Here is a 27,183-nt window from a genome sequence, read left to right as displayed (position 1 = left end):
ACAAGATTATATTCTGGAAATGACGGAAAATCCCATGAGCCCTTGCAGAGATGCCAACTGAAATTACCTCAACACTTTGTCTAAGATTTAATATAGGACCAGAATTTGGGAGGATGTATAGTTTGATCTTTTTCATCAATCTAATTTTGGAATATGTAATGCATTCACGTGTTTTAAAAATAGAAAGGAAGGAGGGAGGAAGGGAGAGAGGGAAGAAAACAACAGTGAAAAACTTCACTCCCATTCCTATCCCCCATCCAACCAACTCCCAAGGCCCCCCCAAAAAAGTTTTTAGTATATCCCTCCTGAGTTTTAAAAATCAAATATATGGAAACATCATTATATATTATTTTTCTATTTCTTTTACATAAGTGGCAGCCCATTTTACAACCTGTTCTGCATCTTGCTTTTTAATTCATCTTGGACTTCTCTCTCTATCAGTACAAAGAGCTCTTCCTCATTCTTTTATAAGGTGGTAAAGTATCCTACCATATGGTTGAATCATAATCTATCTAACCAGTCCTGTATTGAAGGGCATTGCTATAGTTTTACAGTTTCCAAAAATATCCGTTTTGTTCAATGTGCTTATATTCCTACTACTTATTTGTTAGCTTTAGGTACCATCCTTTTATTTTCAGTCATTACCCATGAGGAAGTCACTCTATATGCCATCTTCTTTCTCCATTCCTCTTCCAGTATTGTCAGTTATCAGAACATGTGTTTCTTCCTTTCACTCTAATCTCCACTTGCATTTTAGGTTTAGCTCTATAAATTAAATATTTCCGATATTGCAAGTCCTTTTACCTTAGTTTCCCCAGTTATGTTTGCTTATGTTCATCCTCTACTAGTTTCCTCAAGAAGGGCTCAAAACAATATTATCTCACAGGAATATATCTCACTCACAATATGTTCTTGAATGTTCAAAACATTTCTCGGTAGTCTTTGTACTTGAAGGACAACTTTACTGAATGTAAAATTCTTGGGTCTCATTTTCCTTTCTTGAGTTTATTTGAAGGTATTGGTTTACTGATTTCTGGCATGGAGAGTTGCAAAATCCGAGACACACTTGTTATTTTCTCCTTTATAAGTTACTAGGTCTTTTTGTATGGCATCCACAGTTATCTCTTTATCTTTAAAGCCCAGTGACTTTACTGAGATCTATCTCACTATTATCCATTCTGGGTGATTTTCCCCTGGTATGCTTTTCAGTATGCAAACTTAAATCATCTGTTATTTCCAAAAACTCTTCTTGAGTTATATCTCCAAATATTTATTCTGTTCCACTACTTTAACTTTATTTATTCAAAGACTCAAAACTGTGTTAAAACACCTTTATCTGTCCTCGATATCTCACTTTCTCTCCATTTTTTTTTCAACTATTTGTTTTGTTTGCTCTTCTCATCTCTATCCACTACATTCATTACAGTGTTAAGCACAGACTTAGAAACAAGGCTGTCGCCCAGACTGGAGTACAGTGGTTTGATCATAGATCACTGCAGCCTCAGATTCCCGGGCTCAAGGGATACTTCTGCCTCAGCCTCCCAAGTAACTATGACTACAGGTGCATGCCACCATGTCTGGCTAATTTTTCTTTTATTTTGTAGAGATGGGATTTTGCTATGTTTCCCAGGCTGGTTTCAAACTCCTGGCCTCAAGCGATCCTCCCACCTTGGCCTTCCTAAATGTTGGGATTACAGGTGTGAGCCACTGCACCTGACTTATTTCCTGATTACATGTTTCAACTCCTTTTTGTTGTCGTGTTGTCTCTTCACCAAGCTCGTAAATTTGTACTTCATGATGAAGCTACTGCTTCTTTTAGTTTTCTAAGTGAGTGATAAAAAATTTAATCATAATCTTTATCAGTTCTATGGCAGCATTTTTCCATTAAGTGCTCTTTAATCATTAAGTTCTGCTGCTTTCTTTTCTTTCTTTTTTTTTTTGAGACAGAGTCTCGCTTTGTTGCCCAGGCTAAAGTGAGTGCCATGGCGTCAGCCTAGCTCACAACAGCCTCAAACTTCTGGGCTTAAGGGATCCTCCTGCCTCAGCCTCCTGGGTAGCTGGGACTACAGGCATGCGCCACCATGCCTGGCTAATTTTTTCTATATATATTTTTAGTTGGCCAGATAATTTCTTTCTATTTTTAGTAGAGCCAGGGTCTCGCTCTTGCTCAGGCTGGTCTTGAACTCCTGACCTCAAGCGATCCTCCCTCCTCTGCCTCCCAGAATGCTGGGATTACAGGTGTGAGCCACTGTGCCCGGCCAAGTTCTGCTGCTTTCTTCCACTGTTTTGCTTAAATAAATTATCTGATGTGACAGTTTCTTTTTTCAAAAGAGTCATTATTGAATGGGCTGAATTTTCCTAGACCAACTCTCTTAATGGGTATGGAAGAGAGGGCTTGGGAAAGAGCAGAAAAGCCCTCTGGGCTTCCTTCAATCCCTAAATGGCTAAGGCCTGGTGCGGTGGCTCGTGCCTGTAATCCTAGCACTTTGGGAGGCCAAGGTTGGATTGCTTGAGGTCAGGAGTTTGAGGCCACATGAATTTCTCCTTCTCTGTCAAAGAGACAGACTGCTTCTTACAAACATACCTCTGTTGTTTCTCTAGACCAAATTGGGCCCGGAGGACTGAACACAACATTGCTCAACCCCATATTCTAGGCCAGATGTGGCAAGTAAAATATTCAGCTTTGTACTTGAGGGTGACATCCCACCACCACTACCACTGCCACCTTTTAAAATTATTAAGACTTCTTTGTGGCCTAATAATATATGGTCTGTTCTTGAGAATGTTCCATGTGCAATGGAGAGGAGTATGTGTTCTGCTGTTGAATGAAGCATCTGCATGTGTCTGTTAGCTCCAATTGGATCATGGTGTTGCTTAAGCCCTCTATTTCCTTATTAATCTTCTGTTTGGTTTGTTCTATTCATTACTGAAAGTGGGGTATTAAAGTCTCCATTATTGTAGAATTGTTTCTTTCTCTCTTCAATTCTGTCAAATTTTGCTTCATATATTTTGGAGATCTGTTCTTAAGTGTGTATATGTTTATAATTTTTATATCTTTGTGCTAGATTGAAACTTTCCTCAACATATGATGTCCTTCTTTATCTCTCATAACCTTTTTATAACTTAAAGTCTATTTTGTCTGCTAATAATATGGCCACCCCATTTCTCTTTTAGATACTTTTTGCATAGTATATCCTTCCTCACTCTTTTACTTTCAACCTCTTTGTGTCCTTATATCTAAATTGAGCCTCTTCTACACAGGATACAGTGTCTTTTCACCCATTCTGCCCATCTCTGCCTTTAAAGAGAAAAATTTAATCCACTGACATTTAATACAATTACTAAAAAAGAGGGATTTATTATACTTCTGCCATTTTGCTCTTTGTTTTCTTTATGTCTTATATGTTTTGTTTCTTAATTCTTCCATTACTGCCTTTTTAAATTTTAGCTGATTTGTTTAATGTACGATTTTGATTCCTTTCTTTCCTGTTTGTATATTTTTAAATTTTCTTAGTGGTTATGTTGGGGATTACAATTAACATCTTAAAATTATAATGACCTAGTTTGAATAATACTAACTTAATTTCAATAGCAAACACTCCACTCCTGTGCTTCTCTATCCTTCCCCCTTTATATTGTTATTGTTGCAAATTACATCTTCATAAACGTGTGGCCATTAATATAGATATAATTATATGCATTTGCCTTTGACATCATATAGAAAAAAAGAAGAGCTACAAACCAAAAATACAACGGTAGTGGTCTTTATGTTTACCTGTGTAGTTACTTTTACCAGTGTCTTTATTTCTTCCTTATGGCTTTGGGTAACTGCCTAGTATCTTCTCATTTCAGTCTACAGAGCTACTTTCAGTATTTCTTACAGGACAGGTCTACTGACAATGAACTCCCTCAGCTTTTGTTTGTCTGAAAATGTGTTAAATTCTCCAAGGATAGTTTTGCCAAATATAGGATTCTTGATTGACAAGTTTTTTTGCTTATGTTTTCCAAGATTCTTAAGATGTCATTCCACTGCCTCTGGCGTCCAAGGTTCCTCATGAAAAAATCAGCTGTTAATTCTTATTGAGGATCCCTTGTATGAGATGAGTTACTTCCCTCTTGCTTTCAAAATTCTCTCTGGGTTCCAGCAATTTGATTATTATGTGCCTCGGTGTGGATCTCTGAGTTTATCCTGACTAGAGTTCACTGAGTTTCTTGGATATGTACATTCATGTCTCCATCAGATTTGGGAAATTTATTTCTTCAAGTATTTTTTCTGCCCCTTGCTCTTTCTGAGCTCCAGTGATTCATATATTGGTACACTTGATGCTGCCCCACCAGTCTCTCAGGCTCTGTTCACTTTTCTTCATTCTTTCTACTCCTCAGCATAGATCATTGCAATTGTCTTACCTTCAAGTTTGCAGATCCTTTCTTCTGTCTGTTCAAATCTTCTGCTGAACTCCTCTACAAATTTTTCATTTCAGTGATACTTTTCAGTTCCAGAATTTATTTGGTTGCTTTTTATAATTTCTCTCTTTTTAATAAGATTCTCATGATGTTCATACATTGTTCTCCTTATTTCTTTTAGTTCTTTCTCCATGTTTTCCTTTAGCTCATTGAACATATTTAAGATAGTTAACATCTTTGACTAGTAATGTCAATGTGTGGGCTTCCTCAGGGATGGTTTCTATCAAATTCTTTTTTCCTGTGGGCCACATTTCCCGGTTTCTTTGTAGGTTTTATAGTTTTATTGTTGTTGTTGTTGAGAATTGGACATTCTGAGTCTAACACTGGAGCAGCTCTGGAAACCTGATTCTTTCCTTCCTCCTGGATTGCCTGTTTTTGCTTGTTGTATGCTGAAGCCATCCATTTTATAACTTTACCAAACTCGTTTTGCCTTTGCTTGTCTATTCACCTTTGTCTATTCCTTGTGTGTAGTCACTAAAGTTTATGTTCTGTTATCTCTGCAGTAAGCCAGTGACGTGTACAGATTTCCTTAAATGCCTGGCTCCAAAAAGGGGGGTGAGTGGGTGGGGAGAGGTACTGTCTCTTTAAATCTCCTGATAAAATCCACTCCCTCCCCCAACTAGGGGAAGCTGCTGCAGCCAAGAGGGCCAAAACCAAAGAAAACATCTGCACCAGTCCCTCAGCAATCCACCAGACTGACCAGTCAATACACATGTCTCCAAATTTATGGAGAACAAGGTCCCCACTGGCCTTAGCCAGATACTCCGGCTGTACGGGGCCATATCCCACAGGCCATAGGGCTGAGGAACAGGGGATGGTCACTGGTTCACCCACACTGCCCCCTTGCCAAACGACAGCAGCCTTTCCTTTCATCAAGCACCCCCCTGGTTTTTATAAGCATCCAAATCAGGGCCCAGAGTCCTGAAATAGTTGATTCTGGTCATTTTTTCCAGTTTGATGGTTGTTTCAGTAGACAGACCAACCCCTGGAGCCTCTTACTCTGCCATTTTGGGTGACATGCACCCCTTTCCTTTAAAAAGTGTTTTTCCTGGACCTTTCTGGGATTAGCCACTCCAAGCTCTCAGCCTAGGTTTGAGAATGGAGAAAAGTTGCCAGGGAGGGATTAAGTGTCCAGAAACAACTATTGCTAACACCCTGGCACTCTAGATATTTTTCTACATGTACATGTGTGTATATAATTTTCTTTCATACAAGAACATTCACAGTATGTTTTCTTTTTCACTTAGTTTTTCACCTGGCTATCTTTTCATGTCAGTAAATGCACTCATATGTGACATCATTTTTACTAGCCATGTATTATTCCAAGGTATGAAATTATCATAGTTCACTTAATCTTTTTGCTGTTAAATTGTTTTGAACTTTTATTTTTCTTACAAAGAATTCCCTAATAAATGTCCTTATTACTAAATCTTTGTATACAGCCTAACTGATGCCCTTAGAATAAATCCTTAGAAGTAGAACAAGTAATAGGAACACATTTCAATGGTGTTTAAAATGCATGCCAAACTGGAGAGTAACTTTTCTAAAAGAAAATTAGAGAGGTTTCCAGAACTGTCCTAGAATAGCTTCCAAAATGTGATCTAAGAAAAGGGATCAGGACCTATAAATCAAGTATAAAACATGATGAGATCATTTTAAGATTATTGGAAATTTTTAGTTTCTTCATGTTTGCTTTCCCCCATCCCTCCCCACAAAGACATACTGTTTCCCTATAGGGACCAGGCATAAAGTTCTTCTACTGAAGAAGCCTACAGACTTATTTTATAGGTCAACAAAGAAGGGTACAGCTGGGAATCCTGTATCCAGCTTCTCCATCAGCCTGGTTAGAGAGGAACTTGAGTAAACAAGCAAATAGAGGCCACTGTAGAGGGAAAAGGATATCAAGCTGAATAATTTATATCACTTAGGAATATATAAAAGAGGATACATGGGGAACTGGCAACAACAAAGAGTGACTGAGAATTTAACTAGCACTTTCATTCAAACAATTACTAAAAAGCTCACCCCCTGGCCATATTACACAAAACCTGACCCTGTTACCAATATTCTCATGAGCTCATTCTGTAACATGAGACAAGTCATTATTTATTTCATAGCATAATACACAATAGATTAAACTTGTCTTTATTAAAGCTCAGCTTCCATCAAGCTTGGACTATTTATTTTAAGTCCCAGGCTTGTTCTAGTTTACATGGTTACCTACATTCCAATCCAGCTTAGAAAGCCAACAGGGCTCAGTGAATTAATCAAGTTACTATTAAAGAGCAGTTGGCTTTGCTGGTTCCTTTCTAAAATATCACATTACCTCACTATGTGACCACGAACAAACTAATCAGCCTCCACCAAAACTAAATGGACATTGTTACTTAACGATCGTGGATATTACTTCCAGTCATCCATTCTTAGCTTCTAAGCCAAGTAATACGATGTGGGATAGAGGCAAATTTAAAAGATATATTTTTCTCTTGCTTTTCCCTCCTATTAGAAAGTAGACAGGAAACATAAGCCCTGGGTCAAGGAAACAAAAGGCCTGGAGAGCCAACACATCCTGAGTTGCTGCTCCTAACTCTTCCGCAGACTCTTCTCCATCATCCAAAGCGCATGACAAAAGATGCCTTTCACAGAAAGGCATTAGTTACTACACAAAAGGTCTTTAACAGAAAAGCTTTGGGATCTTGAGACCTGACCACTACTTGCGTTAGAGGTCCACAAGGGGGAGCCCTGCAGTCACTAGATCTGCCGCCGTAAGAATCATGCCTGTGTATGCAATCGTGAATTATTCTTAGAGATTATTGTTAAAAAAACATTTTTTTATAAATTCAATGCTATAAAGTTTTAACTCTAGTCTAGGGCAAGGTCATGTTGGATGGTGATGGAATAAAAAAATCTGAAGACATTCTATATTCTAACCTTCCCCTTCTTTCTCTTAGTTTTCCTCAAAAAGAACAGGAACCATATCTAAAAGCCTGTTGTTAACACTGAGTAATTAAATTTATCCTACATCTTGAGGACAAGTTTTCTTTTTTTTTTACATTTTTGTAGAATTTTTACATTTAGCATGCATGGATAAGTGGGGAAAAAATCAAGTAGGGGCTTCAGCAACGGTCGTTAACAGAGCAGCATGTGCTGAGATGGAAAGGCAGTATGGCACCGTGGACAAAGACATGGGCTTAGGAGTTGGACATATCTGAGCTTGAATCCCAACTCCGCCACTTGTACTAGTTTTGTGACATTAAGCAAGTTAAATAAGGTCTCTGATCCTCAGTTTCTTCATCTGTAAAACAGGCCTCACAGGACTGTTGGAACGACTAAATGAGATAACACACACAACATATCCTGCACATTTTGGGCAAAGAATATGCACTTAAAATTAATGAATATACTTGTGATTATAAATATAAAATATTTTTAAACATGTCATAGTATTTATTTTAGCAAAACCAGATTTATTTTTCATGACAGCATAACTTCATCCTGAAAACCTCTGCATACTTATATACTGTAGAAATATATGCATATATTTAAAATATTTCAAAATATGCATATAGTCTCATTACCCTGGAATGAATATAACTCTAAACTCAGCATAAATCAGATAAATAAATTAACTACTCATAATCTAAAATGAGATCAATGTGAATGAAAATAAAATGTATAACCAGTATTTTTTCCCTTAAGCAATTCTTACAACTTTAGTTTGCAAAATTCGATGTCCACTTTGAAAGAATTTAATAAAACAGGAGCTATAAAACTCTCTAAAAAGATTACTCTCTTGTTATAGATTAGGCATTTTCACTCTTCAGAGCTGGGATATAGGATATGTTGGATCCCTTTTATACTTAAACTCAGGCCTTAAACATAGCTCCTAATTCATTAAATCATTAAGTCCCTTACTAAAGCGAGCTGAGAAAGAAAGGGGGAAAAAAAAAAAAAAAAAGAAAGTACACAAGGCCTTAATGCAGCACGTCCTTCAAAACTTAAAATACAAAATAAAGACTTAAGTTGAATTTCCAGTTTCACCAATTCTCCAAAGCACAAGTAGAATTAAAACTACCATTAAACAGTATTAAGATTAAAGTCCAATCCATACCAGTCAATTCCCTAATTTATGCTATGAAGTTAGAGAAGGTCTCTAGAAGGCAGAACATTCTGTTCTTTCAACTTTAGGACAAAGAAGAAACAAAAATCAGTAGTTCTCAAATGTAGGCATTTCAGAATCACCTAGAAACTAGGTAGGTTTTAAGAAATACCCATGCATGGGGTGGAATGCTGTGTTTCCTAATGCAAGTCAGTACAGCAGTACTAATCTCTACACGCACCGCTTGGCCGGGGCATTGCTGTAGAAAGGAGGTGGGAGAACTGGTGGTAGAAAAGCAGCAAAAGGGGGCGCAGGATTATTGTTTCCTGGGACAGCGTCATGAGCTATCAAGGAAACGTTACTTTTGAAACAACCAGATATGATTTCAAGAGAAATGAATGATTGAGAACAAACTAAAATTTAATAGAAACTCCAGACAAAATAACGGCCGTAGTCTACAATACCACAGCTACAAGTACAGACTGGCATGCTCGAGTTTGAATGAGAGATTAAATTACAAATGATGCATAGCCACTTTAGCAAACCAAACAAATAACAGTTGGAAAAAAGTATGTGAATAGAAAAGTAATGACAAGACAGTACAGTATGAAAGTTAAAATACTATAACAAAGAAAAATGCACAGCTGAAGGATATGCCAAGCAAACAACTTTTATGCCTAAAGTAAAGAGGAAAAGCACTAAAAGCTTCCAAACATAATAGAATCTACCCTCGCATGGGAGTCACTAGATAAAATGGGATAATCTAAGAACACAACCAGTACAATATGAGCTTTTAAGCTCAAAATACACACTGGAACAGATATTCTTTCACATCACATAACTAAGTATGAAACAAATGGTCCAAGTCTAACACAGCCGTTAGGAAGATAGGAAACAACCTCAAATCAATTGCACATGAGGAACCAAGGGAAAATTCAGCGAGAATTTTGTATGTCTTCACAGCGGGTCATTATAATCAAGACAACATGAGACACATGACTCAACAGAAAGGCAGCAACCAGCCTGAACTCAGTTAACAGTTAATACAGATTATATGTAGAGAACTACAAATGGGACCCTGTAAAATCTAACTGATGGAAGATACACAGCTCTAGTCAATTCAATGCAATAAAAATATATTCAATTTCTACTATGAGTCAGAAGTAGCCAGAGACTAGGAGTAAAAAGATGAATAAAACTAACAGCCTAAAGTTAAGAGCTTTTAGGCTACAATGTAAATATAGTGAAAGGTTCCCCTGCTGCTCTAGCATGGGGTAGAATAAAGTGCTAAAATGAATCAAGAGCTCAACATAATGGGCAAAACACATTTACATGGACTGGAACATTGCTGTGTGCCAAGAGTAAAAGAAAATGGAAAAAACTCCATTTATGTGGACATAAAAAAAAAAAACTGTAAAGAAACATATTCCTTGTATTACATCCTGTCGGACGCTGGCAGAGAGACCAGGTCCTCCAGTCTGAATGACGTCAATGAGCTTTGGCAAATTCCATGAAGAGAACTGTCAAGCTGACAACTTCCATTACTGTTTAATAATCATGCCAGAATCACTCAAAACAACACATCAGACTCTCTAAGTGGGCATGTGGAATGGGATTATAATAATTCTTTTATGTTTAAAGACATTAGTATTTGTTATTATGTAAGTTAAAAATAATACGTGACGGAACGATTTATTAAATTTAGAGACATAAATTTAGAGCAAACGAGAGACAAATTTTTGACCAAAAAAATCAACATGGAGTTCATTTCACTATGTCCGGTTAATACAGAACTCAAAATACTTTATTTCAAGAGACCAGGTATATGGCCAATTGAACAGAGAAAAATCTTTGTAGGAATATTTGGGACTCTTAATTTTCAGCCTCCTGAGTGTAAGGCACTTATTCGAAAGAGGGAAACTGCAATGAGGAAGGCTCCCAGCTACTCTGCAGAGTTGAGTGAAAGCACAAACTTCCAGAAGCCTGGTGAGGAGAAGCTGCCACAGTAAAGAATGAAGCTCAGGAACAAAAGGGCCCAAGTGAGGAAGACACAAGCTCTGCTCGCCTTTCGGTGTAAACCACTCTCGATGTCGGTCTCTTCCTCTCTCTAATCAACCAACTTCCCTCTCTCACCCCTTTTTCTCTTCCCCTCTTAGCTTTTCCTCCCTATTTGTTAGTGCTATATATGGCTCACTGTTATTAGGTCCCTCAAACTTACAATAGAATTTTCCCAGCATAAGTCAGGAGACTAAACAAGTAAAAATTAGTTGAATGATAGCCCTCAAGAATCAGTTTACATTTTTAAATGCAGGAGGACCGGAAATCTGTACCTCAGTAGGGATAATACCCAGAGATAGGGCAGGTCTGAGGGTTTGGGATCTTTTAAAATGAGATGAGGGTTGAAAAACTTCTCAGCGCGTCTTGGAGAAGTATTATTGCCAATATTTTCTGTGTAAGTATTTGTCAGAAAGTAATTAATCTGCCTATACAGAAAGAACTGGATTGCTAAGTCCAACCAACTGTTGCTTAATAAAAGGTATATAAAATCACCATACACTTGGAAGAGCTAGATATTTTATTTGCTGCTAATCCTGTAGCCCTCAACACCATTACAGGATCCCACGCACTGCTCTGGGGACAGACAAGGGGCAAAGAAGTTAAACATAAAGCATCAATCTTAGCTTTGTGTTACCTTAATAAATTATCGATGACTTGCATAATATCAATACTTATGGATTAGTTGTGACATGCTTCCAACTGCATGACCAGAAATTATGTTTTCTGTTAAATAAGCAATCACAGTCCTTCTATCAGGCTGAATAAAAATTTTTGACTAATGTGAGCATCCAAAAATTTAAGCAGTATCTTCAGTGAGCAAAGATCTTCCAAATTTGTTTGTTTTGTTTTGTTTTTAAGAGCAAGTTTTCACTCTGTTGCCCACACTGGAGTGCAGTGGTCCAATCATAGCTCCCCATGGCCCCAAACTTCTGGGCTCAAATGATCCTCCTGTCTCAGCCTCCCAAAGTGCTAGTATTGCAGGTATGAGCCATCATATCTCGCCCTAATTTCTTAATTAACACCAGTCATGAATATATTAATAATTCCTACTGATATATATGTTCTATAAATCACAGAATGGAACACTCCCCAGAGAAGAAAATATTATTTCAAAATAATACCCCAAGGAATGTTTCTGGTCATCCTAAAGTAATGTCTACAATGACTTCCTTATGTAAAAAATCTCTTTCTCAAACTCATAAACTATATAAGTGTGTATAATAAATATCCTTTGTGCTATAATACAAAAGATATATTTAATCAAGAAGAATACAAAAAGGGTCAAAGAATGCCTCAGAAAACCTCATCAGTGAGAGTTGATATCTGGGGAAATTTTTTGATTTTAGCATTGAGGAGTCCTCTGGGAGTATCAAAGACACACACATATAATTTTAAAAGAAAGCTAGTTAAGAATGAAAGCCTCTGTATGATACATCCATCTCAGGAAAAACTTAACTTAAAAATTATAGTAGAATTTATTGATTAAAGCAGAATCATTGCAACAAAGCTCCCAGGCTAACCCTGACAGCAGATTTATACCAGATCTTCAGAAAACACTTCTGGGCAAGGACAATTCATTACCATTAAAAGCTCTCCACCCTCTGTAACCACAAATACAAATAAGTTTCAAAATGCCTTCCCAAAGTTTAAACTTTCAGTTCTTTATAAACAACCACAGAACTGGTCTAATACCACTTAATTAACAAATGTGAGTTGAATATAAACCCATTATTTTTAATAAGTGGATAATTTCATAATTCCATATTTTAAAACTTTTTGTTTAGAGATAGTTTCAAAATGCAAATACAAAATAAAAAATATAAAAAGTCACAAAAATAAAAATAGTACAAGGAACACCCTGTACTCAGAGTTGCCATTGTTCACCTTTGCTTTATCATTTACTCTGTGTGTGTGTGTGTGTGTGTGTGTGTGTGTGTAGCACCTAATTCTTTTTTCTGAACATTTGAGGGTAGGCTGTAAACATTGTAGTCCTTTTCCCCAAACACTTCTGTGAATAATACTGTAACTTAATACATGTTCTTACTATAAACAAAGCCAAAGTGAATGTCTTTGCACATGTATTAACATTTATATGTAATTATTCTCTTTCCATACATTTCTAGTGATGAAATCGAAGAACAAAAAAAAAAAAAAAAAGGCCAAAGTTCTTGATGCATATTGCCAAACTGCCTTCTAGAAAATCTGTGATAATCTGAACTTCTACCACCAGCATCTTAGCTGATTAACTTTCTCAAATTGATAGGAATTTGTTTAGTAGTGAGGCTGAACATTGTTTCTTGTGTTTGATGTGTTTCTGTGTTCAAGTGACTTTCTTTTGCCTCTTCAAACCCTTTCGGAAAGACTTTTTACAGTCAGAACTTGCTGGATGATAAGGGCTACGGCAAACCCTACTGTGAAGATAAATTTATAGGCCTTAAAAGAATAAGGCTTATAACAAAAGACAATCTAAACCACAAAAATTCATGGCAAAAAAACTGTGGCATCTACATAATAAAACTGTTGAGGTCCTTGTTAACTTTGGGACCCACAATTGTGTCCTCATTGGCCAGGGATCACGCATCTAAGCTGGCTCACAGGAGTGCATCTTCATAATGCAAACCCAACTTACAATAAGCTGTATATATTTTAAAAATCTTAATTTTAAAAGAAAAGCTCAATATTGCAACGCAGATGTCTAATTTCTAGATAAATTTAGTAAAGTGGATTATTAGGCTCAATGTAGAGGAAACTATAATCCAGAAATAAGATAAAACTATTACAGCATCTAAAAAAAAAAAAAAAAATCAGCAATGCCTCACAGATAATGCACATAGAATAAAAAAGTATAGACAAATAGTTTTAATAAATACACTAATAGCATACTATATATCTTTAACCTGCATTTCCCCCAATATTTTAAGCTTTCTCTCTCTTTAGAAAGACCTGACACTGGGTAGTAGGTGGATCAAAGGACAGAAATCCTAAAAGTAACAACAATGGTTAGTTAGAAGAATAACAAACTAATCCAGACAGTGGTGATAAAGGTCTGGATCAAAGAGGGTAAGAGATACGGAGGGCAGAGAAGAGATGAAAATAACAGCTATTAAATATTTTTGGATGTGAAAATGCATGGGATTTAATGAAAGGCTGGATTGAAGCAATGAAAGAGTAGAAAGAAGAATTTTACAGCAGGGAGATTTAATAGTCAGTTTAGGGTAAAAGTAAAGAGGTGAACAGAAAAAGCAGGTCGAGGAGTTGTAAGCAGATAAAATTCTAGCTTCAATGGATTTTGTACACCGCTCCATAATTTTGCAATCATAACATCTAGAAACTATTTTTTATTTCAGCATGAATGTAAGTGTTTGTGTCATTGGGAAAAATAGCCTTATTTTTAATTATACACAAGGGAGAGGGCACACGATAGTCTTTTCAATGATTTAGTATCTCTGAAAGTTTAAACCCATCCTGCGCAGTTGCTTAAGCGTTGATACCTTGGCCAAACCCACGATTGTAGGAGGTGAATGTGTCTGTGGCCTAAGTCACAGGTGTCCTAATCCCAGGACTCTTCACAGTGAGGTAGAGGTACAAAGAACAACTCTGCCTCCACACAAATGAACTCCTTATATCTTCAGCTACTGCAAGGGGAAATTAAATATCCACAAGGAAGAAACCTTTAGATTCATAGCTGGAGAGAAAAGCATGACAGTCCTCCTGGTCATGAAGTCTAAGGCAGCTCAGACCTTACAGTGCACAAATTCAAGCCTAGAGTTAAATTAAGCAGAAGCTCTATAAGCTAATTCCTGCAGAGAACAAGTTCTGGCAAACTTGTAGGACATTCAGAGAAGTCAGTGGAAGAGGAGAAGGCTTAAAGACGGCTAACAGATTTTAGTCATAGCAGGAGATCTGCTCATCCGTGGTTAGATCACACTTCACAAAATACACTAGATTAAAATTTTAAAAGAATTCTGAGCTGTGTGATAGCCAGAACTATTATATTGGTGGGAAAGAATAATTCATTTTTTCTCTATTAAAAGAACCTCCAAGTTATACTATCATTTTGGCTTAAACAGAGATAGCCTTGTTTTGTGTAATGATAGGACCAATTCCACAGTGACAGTCAATTTCCAACTACAACCTGGAGTCTTAGACATTTGTTACCTTTTATGAACAGCACAAAGAGATTGAGAGGACAATCTGCTGCTCCTAATACAGAGCTGCTTCCAGTGTCCTAGGGCACCACCCCACAAAGGGTCCACACCAGTAGCTCAGGATGTAAGGGTAGACGCCCAAACCCTAATCATCAAGCCTGGCACTGCTTCATGTTATTTTCAACCATTCTTTGTCATTAATTTATTATCCAATCTGAACTTCTCTATCTCTTAATAGGTATTTAACCCATTTTTGTTTATTATCACCATTGATTTGGTCTTCTCTCTCTCATCTTGTCCTTTAGATTTTATACTATTTGCTTCTGGTTTCCTAAGGATTTAGAAGGTATTTACCCTATTTTAATTCCATTAGAGATATTTCCAACAAGTTGATCATTTCCATCATCTCTCCTCCACCAAAAAGTCCCATTATATCCCCTATTTAAAACTTCTAACACCTTAAAACAATTATATTTTTTCAAGTCCTCTATTTCAGTATATTCAGTGAATGTTAGGGAGTACATCGGAGATTCCAAATATAATTGTATTTTTCTTTATACTAATATGGATATTTAGACTTACCTCTTTTACTCATTTCCTTACTCATAGCCAATCCTTGTTTATTGCAACATCAGAAAATATTTCTATTTAAACTTTTCAATGAGTAATACATTCACATGAGTCAAAATTCACGAAGTCTGCAACAAAAAGTTTCTTTCCCCTCCCATGTCCTCAAGCCACCCAGTTTCCCTCCTGGAAGGAACCAATGTTACCAGTTTCTACTGTATTGTTACAGAAAAACTACATTTTGGATCATCCTTGTTCTCTTCCCTGAAACAAATTCCCCATGGCTGGAGTATTATTCTTTCATGCTGTTGGAAATCTTTTTGCTAATATTTTTTCACCTCCTGCAGAGCTCTTCTTATGCTAATATTTTTTAAAGATTTTTTTCTAGCTGACATTTATAGTGAAACTATTATACTTCTAAGAAGTTATATTTGCTTTATGAAATTACTTTGAATGGTTCCTTTTATTGTAATCTGAAAGAATTTAAAAAGCTTTGAAATTAATCATCAGTCTTTTAAAGGTTTTAAAGAATTAGCCTTAAAGCTCTGGCCCTCAGGCTTTTAGAGAGGTCACTCCCATGCAACCTTCTCTAACACATCGGCTCTCAGGATGGACTCCTGTTTTACATGCTTAAAAATCATTGACTACTTTCATTCTTGATGTCTCCGGCAAAAAAAAATATATAAATAAATAGAAAATCATTGACCACCTCAAAGAACTTTAAATTTATGTGAGTTATAGCTATTAATATTTGCCATAATAGAAATTAAAATTTTAATTTTATTATTTAAATATTTATTTAACTTTTAAAAACAGAAAATGTATTTATTTAAAATTTGAATGTCTAGTATTTAAATTTGAAGTTAATTAAAATTATAAAATATTTATTACTATAAACCCATAACATATTAACATAAATAACATATTTTTATTAAAAATAACTATGAATATATTTTCCAAAACAATGAAAAATTCAATGAGAAAAATGGTACTATTTTATAATTTTACAAATCTCTTTTATTGCAGCTATTTCTCATATGTGCTAATACACTGCATGTGTTGAGGTATCACACGTCATGTAGGCCTGGAAAACCCCACTGAGAGAGAATAAGAGTGAAAAAGGCAAATAACATCTTAGTATTATTATGAAAATAGTTTTAACCTCACAGACCTCCAGCAGGGTTTTGAGGACCCCAGACCACACTTTGAGTATTACTAGTTTATTTTATCTCTATTTTCTGCATGTGGTTGTGATAAATTATAATTTTTAAGAAAATTTTCTGGATCATATAAATGTTAAAATATATTTTTAGAGTCAAGTAGTCTATTTTGATTCTTTAATTTTCTCTATATCGCTGGGGCTTTTCCCCTCTTATGTTTTATTTTGAGTGTGCATCTTAGCTCCACTTAATCCTTTGATTAAATTAGCTAGCAGTTTATTTATTTTTTTGTAAACAACCAGCTCTTAGATTATTTAGTTATATTTATATTTTATTTTTCTAATTCATTAATTTCTGGTTTTTATCTTTACTATTGCTTTCTTTGCCTTTTCTTAGGTGTATTTTGTTATTCTTTTTCTAACTTCTTGAGTTGTACTACTTAGTTGACTTATTTCATTCTATTTCATTTATGACTATAAGTATTTTTAAGGCCATGAAATTTTCTGTAAGCACTGCTTTAGCTGAATTTCTTAGGTTTTTGTATATAGTGTTTAAGTATTATTACCTTTTTATAAATCTGCCTCTTTGAACCAAGAAGTATTTCAGAATTTTAAAAATTTTCATGTGGCCAGGTTTCCTTGTTTTCTAGCTTTGCTGCTACTTTCTAGCTTCAGAGATCCTACTTGCTATATCTAATTCCTGTCTTCCTGGTCTCTCTTAAATTCACTCTCATCTCTGGCTTCCCCTACCACCACCTCCACACTGCTAAATCAACTCTCATTCCTCATCTTATCCGATTTATCACCATAATTTGGCAAAGTTAATCCACCAAAATTTGGTTTTTTTCATGTATGGTGTGAACAGGGGTCAAAATGTATTTATTTTTCCTATATGGAGAGCCACATGATTTAGCACCATTTATCTTCTACCCACTGCATTACCACGTTAGTCACAAATCAAATATCCATATACATGTGAGTCTATTTCTAGATTCTATAATATGCCATTCATTCTATCTGTCAGTCCACTATCACCCTGACTTAATTATTATACTTTCTAATAAATTTTGATACCTAGGAGAAGTAAATTCTATAACCTGGTTCTTTTTCCTGGTTGCCTTGTCTATTCTTATTTTTTTCATTTTCATTTTTTATAGAAGTTTTCAAATCAGCTTGTTGAGCCCATCAAAAAAAAAAAAAAACAAAAATCCCTGCTGGAATTTTCATTGTGATTTCACTAAACCTATGTAGAACAATTAGAAAAAGCTTACATCTTTTAAATACTGAATCCTCCAATCCATAAACAGTATATAGACTTACAATTATTTAGGTCTTCTTTAGTTTTTCTCTGTAAAGTCTTATAGTTTTCCACACAGAGTCATACACATCATTAGATTTATTCCTACATACTTGCTATTTTGATGCAAATTCAAATTGTACATTATCTCAATTTTGTCAGTGCTGCTTTCTAGAAGCATAACTACAGAATGACTTTGTACCCAGCAAACTTGCTAAATTCACTTTTTTTTTTTTTTTTTTTAATTTAGAAAGGAGAGCTTCATTTCTTATAAAGAATTGTGTGCTGCACACAGCACACAATTCTGAAAGACTGGGAAGCAAAGCCTCCGGCCAGAAGCTGAAAATACATACTTCATAAATTCACTTATTAATCCTAATAATTTGCTAAGTATATAACCATGTTATCTATAAATAATGACAATTTTACTTCTCTTTTCTAACTCTATACTTTTCATTTCGTTTTCTTCCATTAGTGTACTGGTCAGGGCCTCCAAAATAATATTGAATAGAAAAGGTGATAAAAGATATTCTCAATTTCTCATCTCAGAAAGAAAGTTTTAATATTGCACCATTAAAAAATATGATGTTTGCTGTAGGTTTTATAAATGCCCTACTTCAGATTACTTAAGTTTTTCTCTATTCCAATCTTGCTCAGAACTTTGATGAAGAACCAATGTTGAGTTTCATAAAATGCTTTTTAGCATTTGGTCATGTTGGGATTTAGCATTGTCATTTCAGCATTAAGCATACTGGTCTACGCACAACTTTTCTCATTTATCCTATTAATATAGTGAAATTACATTGATTAATTTTTCAATGTTAAATGACATTAATCAACCTTACATTCCTAGACAAACACATATATATTATTCAAAATATATTATTCTTCCTATATATTATAAATTTAATTTGATAATATGTTATTTAGGCTGTTTCATCTGTATTCATAAGTGATTTGGCCAGAATTTTCTGTTCTTGTCATGTCCTTGTCAGGCTGTAATGTAAAGACTATACTGGCCTTATAAAAGAAATTATTAATATAAAGTATGTCCTTTTTCCCCTATTCTCTATAAGAGTGTGTACATGAAATTTTACTGTAGCAATTACTTATTTTTTCTAGCACATCAGAGCTATCCTTCCTTTGTCTTTTAACTTCTTGGTTTCTGTTGACAACGAAAAAGACTCTTTCCGGAAATCTCATATTACTCCTTGATATTTACACTTTTTCCTCTCTCTCTCTCATGACTTTTAATGTTTTCTCTCTGATTTTAGTTTTCACAGTTATACTATGGTACACCTAGGTATGATTTTCTTTTAATGTTACTCTGCTTGGGATTTTTAATGCTTCCTGAATCTGTGCCTCAATGTCTTTTATGAACTTCTAGAGATTTCTCTGCCATTATCTCTTCAAAAACTGCTTCTGCTACATTCTCCCTCTCCTCTCCTGCTGGGACTCTAATTACTTTTTCAACATATTTTATACCAGATTAAAGATGGAAGACTAAAAATTTTGACCTTACTCCCTTTGACAATTGGCATCTATCTCTTCTCCCCAACAAAATATGAAAATGTGATATTGTGCCAGGGTCTGGGACCAGATCTTCAGAGACTAGGAATTCCCACACTCCCTCTCTCTTGAAATGCTTGCTCTGGAGAAAGAAATGCCATGTAAGAATTCCAACTACCCTAAGACTTCTTTGAGATTGCCACTTAGGGAGAGAGAGAAACGCTGGCCCCCCTACAAATGTCAGCCTTCCCAGGGCTGGCACCAGACCTAAGGGTGCAGAAGCCATCTTGGGGGTTCCAGCCCCAGGAGATGACATGAGAACCAAGGTCCCGGACTAACAGAGCCAATAGAGCCATCCCAGTCACTTCTAGCTGTTTCAACCATCCCAATCGAAGACGAAGACATTGTAGAGCACAGACAAGCCAAACCTGATACATCCCGACTGAATTCCTGACTCTCAGAATCATGAGCATAAGAAAAGGTGGTTGTCTTATGTCAGTAGGTGTTGGGGTCATTTGTTAATACTGGGAGAGGTAATCTTCCACAGAGGCCCCGAGTATCCCTGCACATGTTACAGAGTGTGCCAAGAATGCAAAGCCCTGCCCAGTCTTTACTTGAGCCATTTCCCAGGGCTGTGTTTGTAGCTGGCAACCTTGAGGGAGGAGAAACATCTCTCTCCTGCAGGTGGCTAGAGACACAACAGTCACAGATCACCTTAATGTAATCACCAAGATATTTCAAAGCTGGGATTTATTCATAAGGTGTAGCACTTTGGGCTTCCAACCCAAGCCAAGAGGGTTTACCAGTAGCAACCTCCCAACCTTGGTGAGTTCTAAACCCCTGTTTTTGTTACTCTAGCCTTAAGTGGTGTCCATAAAAAGCTTCAGATTCTCATCTACCTTTTCCAAAATCAGCACATGCCACTAAGGGGAAAAATGGACTGAAATGCTATGCTCATCTCTCTGCCTTAAAACTAATAGTATTCTGATACATTCAAATATATCTATTTTATATTTTATCTAGTTTTTCACATTTTCTTAGTTATCTAACATTACAGAAAGAACTCCTCCAAAACCAGATTTAATGTATTTATATTTAAGGGGTTTAAAAGTTCTCGTTTTTCCCATTACTTCCATTATAGGCCAGACCCTCCTAGAATGTTTGTTTTTAAGATATGTATTCTACCAAACATCTTTAAAGGTGATGTCTATTTTCAAATAAATGTAAAGGATAACATCTTGTTAAACTATTGAAATGCCTTTATAAAATATCATTTGCACAAAAACATTTTATCTGAAGTGATGAAGATAAACCATTTGGAATAAAACAATTTTTAAAAAATATATATATTTAAAGAAGAAAAAAATTGTACCAAAGTACTTTCACATTTAAATTAGAAAGGAGAAGAAAAGCTATGTTAACTTTCATGTTTTCATACTTTCCTCTTCTGTCTCTAAACATTTATTAACACTATCTAGAAACAATGTCATTTAACATGACCTAGTATTTTTAAAACATTCCAAACATAATAAAGTCTTTTCTTATATTCTTTTTCCCTTGGAAAACTATGTAATTTTATGACGAACTGAACTGTAGCGAAAGTCTGAAGTAAACATTCTGTCTACCAACACTTACAGTGGAAAATACGAAAATCGATATATGGATGAGAACCTCTTCTTTCTGATTCAAATCCTGCTCGGCTCCTCACGCGAACATCTCCTGGAATGAATCAAGAATAAAACGTAAGTTTAGAAGATCATCAAGAAGCTTCCATATGCAGAAAAGGTCCATGTGGTATCATTCGCAAGCAATGGCCCACTAACAATATATATGGAACATGTAGCTAAGAGCGGATTTATTTGAAGAAGTTCACAAAATTTCAATAGTGAGTTATTAGACTGCATGAGGATTTTTTTTCCATCTACTCCTACAATAACAATAATTATAATCTATAGTTTAAAGTTAGCCTTCTGAAAGGTGATGCAAGTATATGATAATCCAACCTAACATCTTATTCACAAAGAGTTTAAAGAAAAAAAAGCCACTGGAAAACAAAATCTGTTTTACAGGGAATAGAAAATCTTCCATATAAAATTTTCAAAAGCCACAGCAAGAAGAAAATATTTCTTAAGTTTCTATTCTGTGCCTAGTACTATACCATGGGCTAAAAGGGATTTGAAAAGTATAAAATACATTACCTATTCTCAAGCAATTTACAATTTCATAAATGTGTAAAAAATTAAAATGTTAAGGACTTTGCTTTAAGTCCGTTTGATTAATCTTCTCTTCTCATGGACAGAGGGTGGACACACAGGCCTTAACTGGTTGTTAAACTTTGATCTTTATAAGCTGTGTTGTTCCTACATGTACCCACGACTTTTAGATTTATTTCTCTATACAGCAACATAACCATAGCAACCATGTACCAGGCACTCTCTTTGTGTTTTACAGGCATTATTTTATTTAATAAATAACCTTGAGAGATAGTAATCTTAATCCCCATTTTACAGATGCAAAAATTGGACTTGGAGAAGTTAAATATCAGGCCCCATCCCACGAAGCTAGTGCAAAGGGTGAGCCAGGGTTCAAACCTAGCTCCACAGGTTCCAAAGATAAGACTTTTCCCGCTACACTTTCACAGCACTCCAAGTTCATATCCTTGAAGTCTCCGGCCCCTATCCCTGTGCTCTTACACTTCTGCTTGCCTAGAAGGCTCTCCTCCTTACTCTGTTTCTCTAAGTAAAACCATCATTTCCTTCAAGGCTCATTTCACCTGCCATCACGCCATCCCACAATGATTAATCACCTCTTTCACATGGTGATTCCTTCACACGGCAACAAATGTTTACTGAGCACTGAAATGTAGCAGTGAGCAAAATGCATAAAGTCCTGGTCCTCATGAAGCTTATCTTTTTGTGGGATGACACATATAATAAAGTAAACACATAATTTCATTCCATGGAAGATGACAAGTTACATGGAGAAAACTAAAGCGGGGTGAAGAATAGGGAGGGGGAGCAGGAGGGTGACTCACTGGTGTGGCCCGGGACGGCCTCACTGGAAAGGAGACATCTGGGCAGGGACCTGAAGCAAGAGAGGCAGTGTGCCTCGTGTCTATCAGGAGGGAGAGGTTTCCACGCATGAGGAAGAGCAAGTGTAAACACCCTGAGATGGCGGTATGCCCGGCCTGGTCAAGGACAAGCAAAGAGGCCAGTGTGGTAGGAACGAGGCCAGTGAGGGGAACTGGTGGGGGTGAGGCAGAGAGGCAGTGGGCCCAGATCACGTTGGACCTTTGGGCCATCAGAGGTTTCCGAACGGAGGAGTGAGATGACTTAGATCTGAAAAGGTTCACTCTGGCTGTGTGGGCTAGAATTGAGTCGAGGCACACAAGTAGACGCAGGGTCACCAGTTACAGAGCGAGTGGGATAGACGAGGCGGTAACTATGGCTTCGTAGCGGTGGAAAGCACTGGGGTAGCGAGATTCCGCATGTATTTTGAAGGTATCAACCATTGCTGATAAATTCTACATGGAGTGTGTACGAAATAGGAGTCAAAAATTGGCCTGTAATTCCAAAACTTTAGATGGGAGGATCACTTGAGGCCAGGAGTTCAAGACCAGCCTGAGCAACATAATGGGACCCATCTCTACAAAAAATAGAAAAATCAGTTGGGTGTGGGGTCACGTGCCTGTAGTCCCAGCTACTCAGAAGGCTGAGGCAGGAGGATCGTTTGAACCCGGGAGTTTGAGATTGCAATGAGCTATGATGACACCACTGTACTCTAGCCTGGGTTACAGAGAGAGACCCTGTCTCAAAAAAGAAAAGAAAAGAAAAGAAAAAGAAAAAAGGACACTGAGTCTTCTGATCTGACACCTGGAAGAATGGAGTTACATTTACTGAGATGGCAAAGACTACAAAACAAACAGACATGGGGAACACAAATCTTTTGTTTTAGCCATGTTAAGTTTGAGGTATCCATAATACACCCACGTGGAGATGTTCTACAGAGTTAAAAAAAAGGAATCTGAAGTTCTGTTTTCAGGACAGTGGGACCCTGAACATGTTTACAGAGACAGATGAAGACAGCAAAGAGGAAAAGGCTGAACGTTTGTGGGGGAAAATGTGGAATAGAATAGAATAGAATTGAGGCAGATAAGATACAAAAGGTAAATTAAAGAGGAAAAAAAGAATAAGAGCAAAAACAGAACCTTGGGAAACATTTAGGTTTAAGAGTATGAAAAGGAATTAGTGAGAGAGACAAAGAAAAACCTAAGTAGGTAAAGAATAAGGATGGCTCAATTTCATAATGTTGGGGGAGGAATTCCGAGCACAAAGAGAGGAGTCCTGGGAGACTTCTTTAAGAAAAGATGAGTAAAGTTGCCTACTGGAACCTTAACAGTGCATTTTTAATAGTATGAATTAAAGTGCAAGGGATTACGGAGTGTGCGATGAAGAGATAAATCTGGCACAGAAAAGGAGAGAAAGAAAATAATACATATAAACACACACATCCATCTAAATTCATTTTACCTTGTGCAATTGAGTAATACATCAAAAATTTAAGCACCAAGACTAGAGGAAGACAAATGGTCTTCCTCGCCAGCCAACTAAAAACAAAATACACCCAGTGACGGGTCTATCGGATCCAGCATTTCATGACCTCATCTTTGTCCATTTGGCATTCATCTCTTCAGTATTTAGCAACTCTACACATCACATTTTCTATGAAAAATGTTCAAAATGCAACTTGAAATTGTGTACTAATGACAGAGTCCCAGTTATTAAGCCAGAGATTACTCAATCACCTGTAACTCTAAAATGCCTCTCTTCATTCTCACCACATTCAATGTCAATGTGATCGATTATATCTGCTACAAACAGTCATGAAAAGCTACCTAATGAAAGACACCTCAACCTCCAGTAACAATAGACGATATTGATATTCATACAAAATAAATAATGCTTACCCAGCATACGAATGTACAACGCAGTCTGATCAGAACTGTCATAGGAAATAGCTCCACGCCTCTAGAAAAAAAAATACACACATTTTAATACATGACAAATAAATGTGATATAAAATAAAATCCAACAAACTTTATTATTTGTGAAGCATTGTGCAAGAGAAGTTGGATATACAAAATGAAATTAGATATGGTACCTGCTCTTGAAATCTCTAGCGGGGCTTGGGGGAAACAAATAATTACAATACAAGATGGTTAAGAACTACCATAAAAGTGTACACAAAATGAGGAGCATGCAGTAGGTAGAAATTTAATCTAAGTCAGTCAGAAAGGTTTTTGGGGTGACCCTTGAATTGACTCATAAGGGATTAACAGCAATTGCCAAGGGGAAAGGGGAAGAAAAGGACAATCCACTAGTTCTCCTGCGGCAGCTCTTCACATAAAAGCAAGAGTGAGCATGTCAGCTCCTGTTCAAAATCCTCCAATGGCTCCCCACCACCCCTGGAATAAATTTCAAGCTTCAAGCTCCAATTTCCAACGTCCCTGTGACTTGCCCACCTCTCTGTCCTCTGGTCCACCACCTCCCCTCTCCACTATGATGCTGCCATGCTGATCTCTTTGCTTTTCCTCAGCCGCACCAGATGCACGGCCTTCCCACTTGCTGTTCCTCATCCTGAATCATTCGTCACTGTTCCCTTCTTATCTCTCAGGTCCTAGACCAGATGTCAGCTCCTCAGACAGGCACTCCCTGACCACAAATGGCACCTGAAAGCCTCCCTCTTCCGCAGCTCCCTATCTCAGTCCTCTGTGCAGCACTTAGCTGATGTTACCTTGTTTGTTTGTTACTAAAACAAAAGCTCCACAAGGGCAGGCACCTTGTTTTTGTCACCACTGTACCCTCAGCCCCTAAAATAGGACCTAATATTTAGTAAATTCTAAATAAATATTTGGTAAATAAATGACTGAATGCTCTTACTACAAATAAATTAATAATAATTTGTAAATAAATTGATGAATAAATTAATGACTAATAGAATTGATATAAATGAAAATAGATTTAAAAATCTGGAAGATAAAATTAATCAAACCTCCTATCAGAATCTAAGCTCTGTGGAGACAGGGACTTTGTTCACTGCTGTAGCCCCAGATTTAGAATAAATTTCAACATTTAGAACAGTGCCTAGCACATCGAAAGTGCCGGGTGTGGTGGCTCACGCCTGTAATCCTAGCACTCTGGGAGGCTGAGGCAGGAGGATAGCTTGAACCCAGAAGTTTGAGGTTGCTGTGAGCTAGGCTAACACCATGGCACTCTAGCCCAGGCAACAGAGTGAGACTCTGTCTCAAAAAAAAAAAAAAAAGTGAACTATAAAATTAGTTGAATTAATATGCAAAAAAATTCTTAAAAAGTAGTAATAGATGGAATTAGCACAATAAGATGTAAAGAAAATAGTGTTGCACTGCAAAGAAATAGAGAAAATAATCAATAGGGAATCTAGAAGCAAATTCAAGAATATACAGTAATTTTATATATAATAAACATAGGACTTAAAATCTGTGGGGGAAATATTGACTACTTAATTAAAATGTTAGATTAAGTGGTTGCTATATGGAAAAACATAAAGCTATATTATTCTCTTCCTACTCCAAAACAATCTGAGAAAGAAATAAAGAAATTAGTTCCATTTACAATAGCTACAAATAAAATAAAATACCTAAGAATAAAGTTAACCAAAGAAGTGAAAGATCTCTATAATGAAAACCATAAAACACTGATGAAAGGTGAAGAGGACACACAAAAAAATGGAAAGATATTCCATGCTCATGGATTGGAAGAATCAATATTGTTAAAATGTCCATACTACCCAAAGCAATCTATAGATTCAATACAATCCCCATCAAAATACCAATGACATTCTTCACAGAAGTAGAAAAAAATACACCTAAAATTTATATGGAACCATATTGAGCAAAAAGAACAAAACTGGAGGAATTACATTACCTGACTTCAAATTATACTACAAAACAGTATGGTAGTGCCATAAAAACAGACATATAAACCAATGGAACAGACAGAGAACCCAGAAATAAATCCACACATCCATAGTAAACTTATCTTCAACAAAGTTGCCACAGGTGTGAAGAACATAAAATGGGGAAAGGACAGTCTCTTCAATAAATAGGGCTGGGAAAACTGGATATCCATATGCAGAAGAATGAAATTAGACCCTTATCTCTTGCCACAGACAAAAATCAAATGAAAATGGATTAAAAACTTAAATCTAAGACCTGAAACTATGAAACTACTAAAAGAAAACATTGGAGAAAAGCTTTGGGACCTTGGTCTGGGCAAGGACTTCTTGAGTAATACCCTTGAAGCTCAGGCGACCAAAGCAAAATTGGACAAATGGGATCACATCAAACTAAAAAGCTTCTGCACAGCAAAGGCAACAATCAACAAGTCAAGAGACAACTCACAAAATGGGAAAAAATATATGCAAACTACTCCCTTGACAAGGGCTTAACAACTGGAATATATAAGGAACTCCAAAAACTCAACAGGAAAAAAAATCAAATAATCCAATTAAAAGTCAATTTTTTTTAAAAAAAAGATGAGGTCTTACTCTCTGGAGTGCAGTGGCACTATCATAGCTCACTGGGCTCAGCGAGCCTCAAACTCCCGGGCTCCAGTGATCCTCCTGCCTCAGCCACTCAAGTAGCTGGGACCACAAGTGTGTGTGTCACCACACCCAGCTAATTTTTTTTTTTAGAAGCGGGGTCTCACTATGTTGCCCAGGCTGATCTCAAATTCTTGTCCTCAAGCAATCGTCCTGCCTCCGTGCTGGGATTACAGGCATGAGCCACCACACCTGGCCAAAAGTTAAATTATGATGGTAAAATATATCATAAATAAAGGCAAAA

General features: G+C 36.5%; 1 protein-coding gene across 2 annotated transcripts in view; it reads right to left on the bottom strand.

Moving 5' to 3' along the window:
* Positions 1–27,183, bottom strand: part of PDE7A (phosphodiesterase 7A) — a 109,973-nt gene that overhangs the window by 27,746 nt on the left and 55,044 nt on the right. For both annotated transcript variants that reach the window (XM_069466446.1, XM_069466447.1), the window contains exons 2-3: positions 24,268–24,328; positions 20,937–21,020 (exon numbers count right to left, since the gene is read on the bottom strand). In XM_069466446.1, the coding sequence (XP_069322547.1) occupies positions 20,937–21,020; positions 24,268–24,328 (145 nt within the window). The remainder of the gene's footprint in view (positions 1–20,936; positions 21,021–24,267; positions 24,329–27,183) is intronic.

Source organism: Eulemur rufifrons, chromosome 3 (assembly GCF_041146395.1).
Source record: "Eulemur rufifrons isolate Redbay chromosome 3, OSU_ERuf_1, whole genome shotgun sequence".
Lineage (NCBI taxonomy): Eukaryota > Metazoa > Chordata > Mammalia > Primates > Lemuridae > Eulemur > Eulemur rufifrons.
Note: the sequence above shows the minus strand (reverse complement) of the source record. Positions and strands in the feature narration are given on the sequence as shown.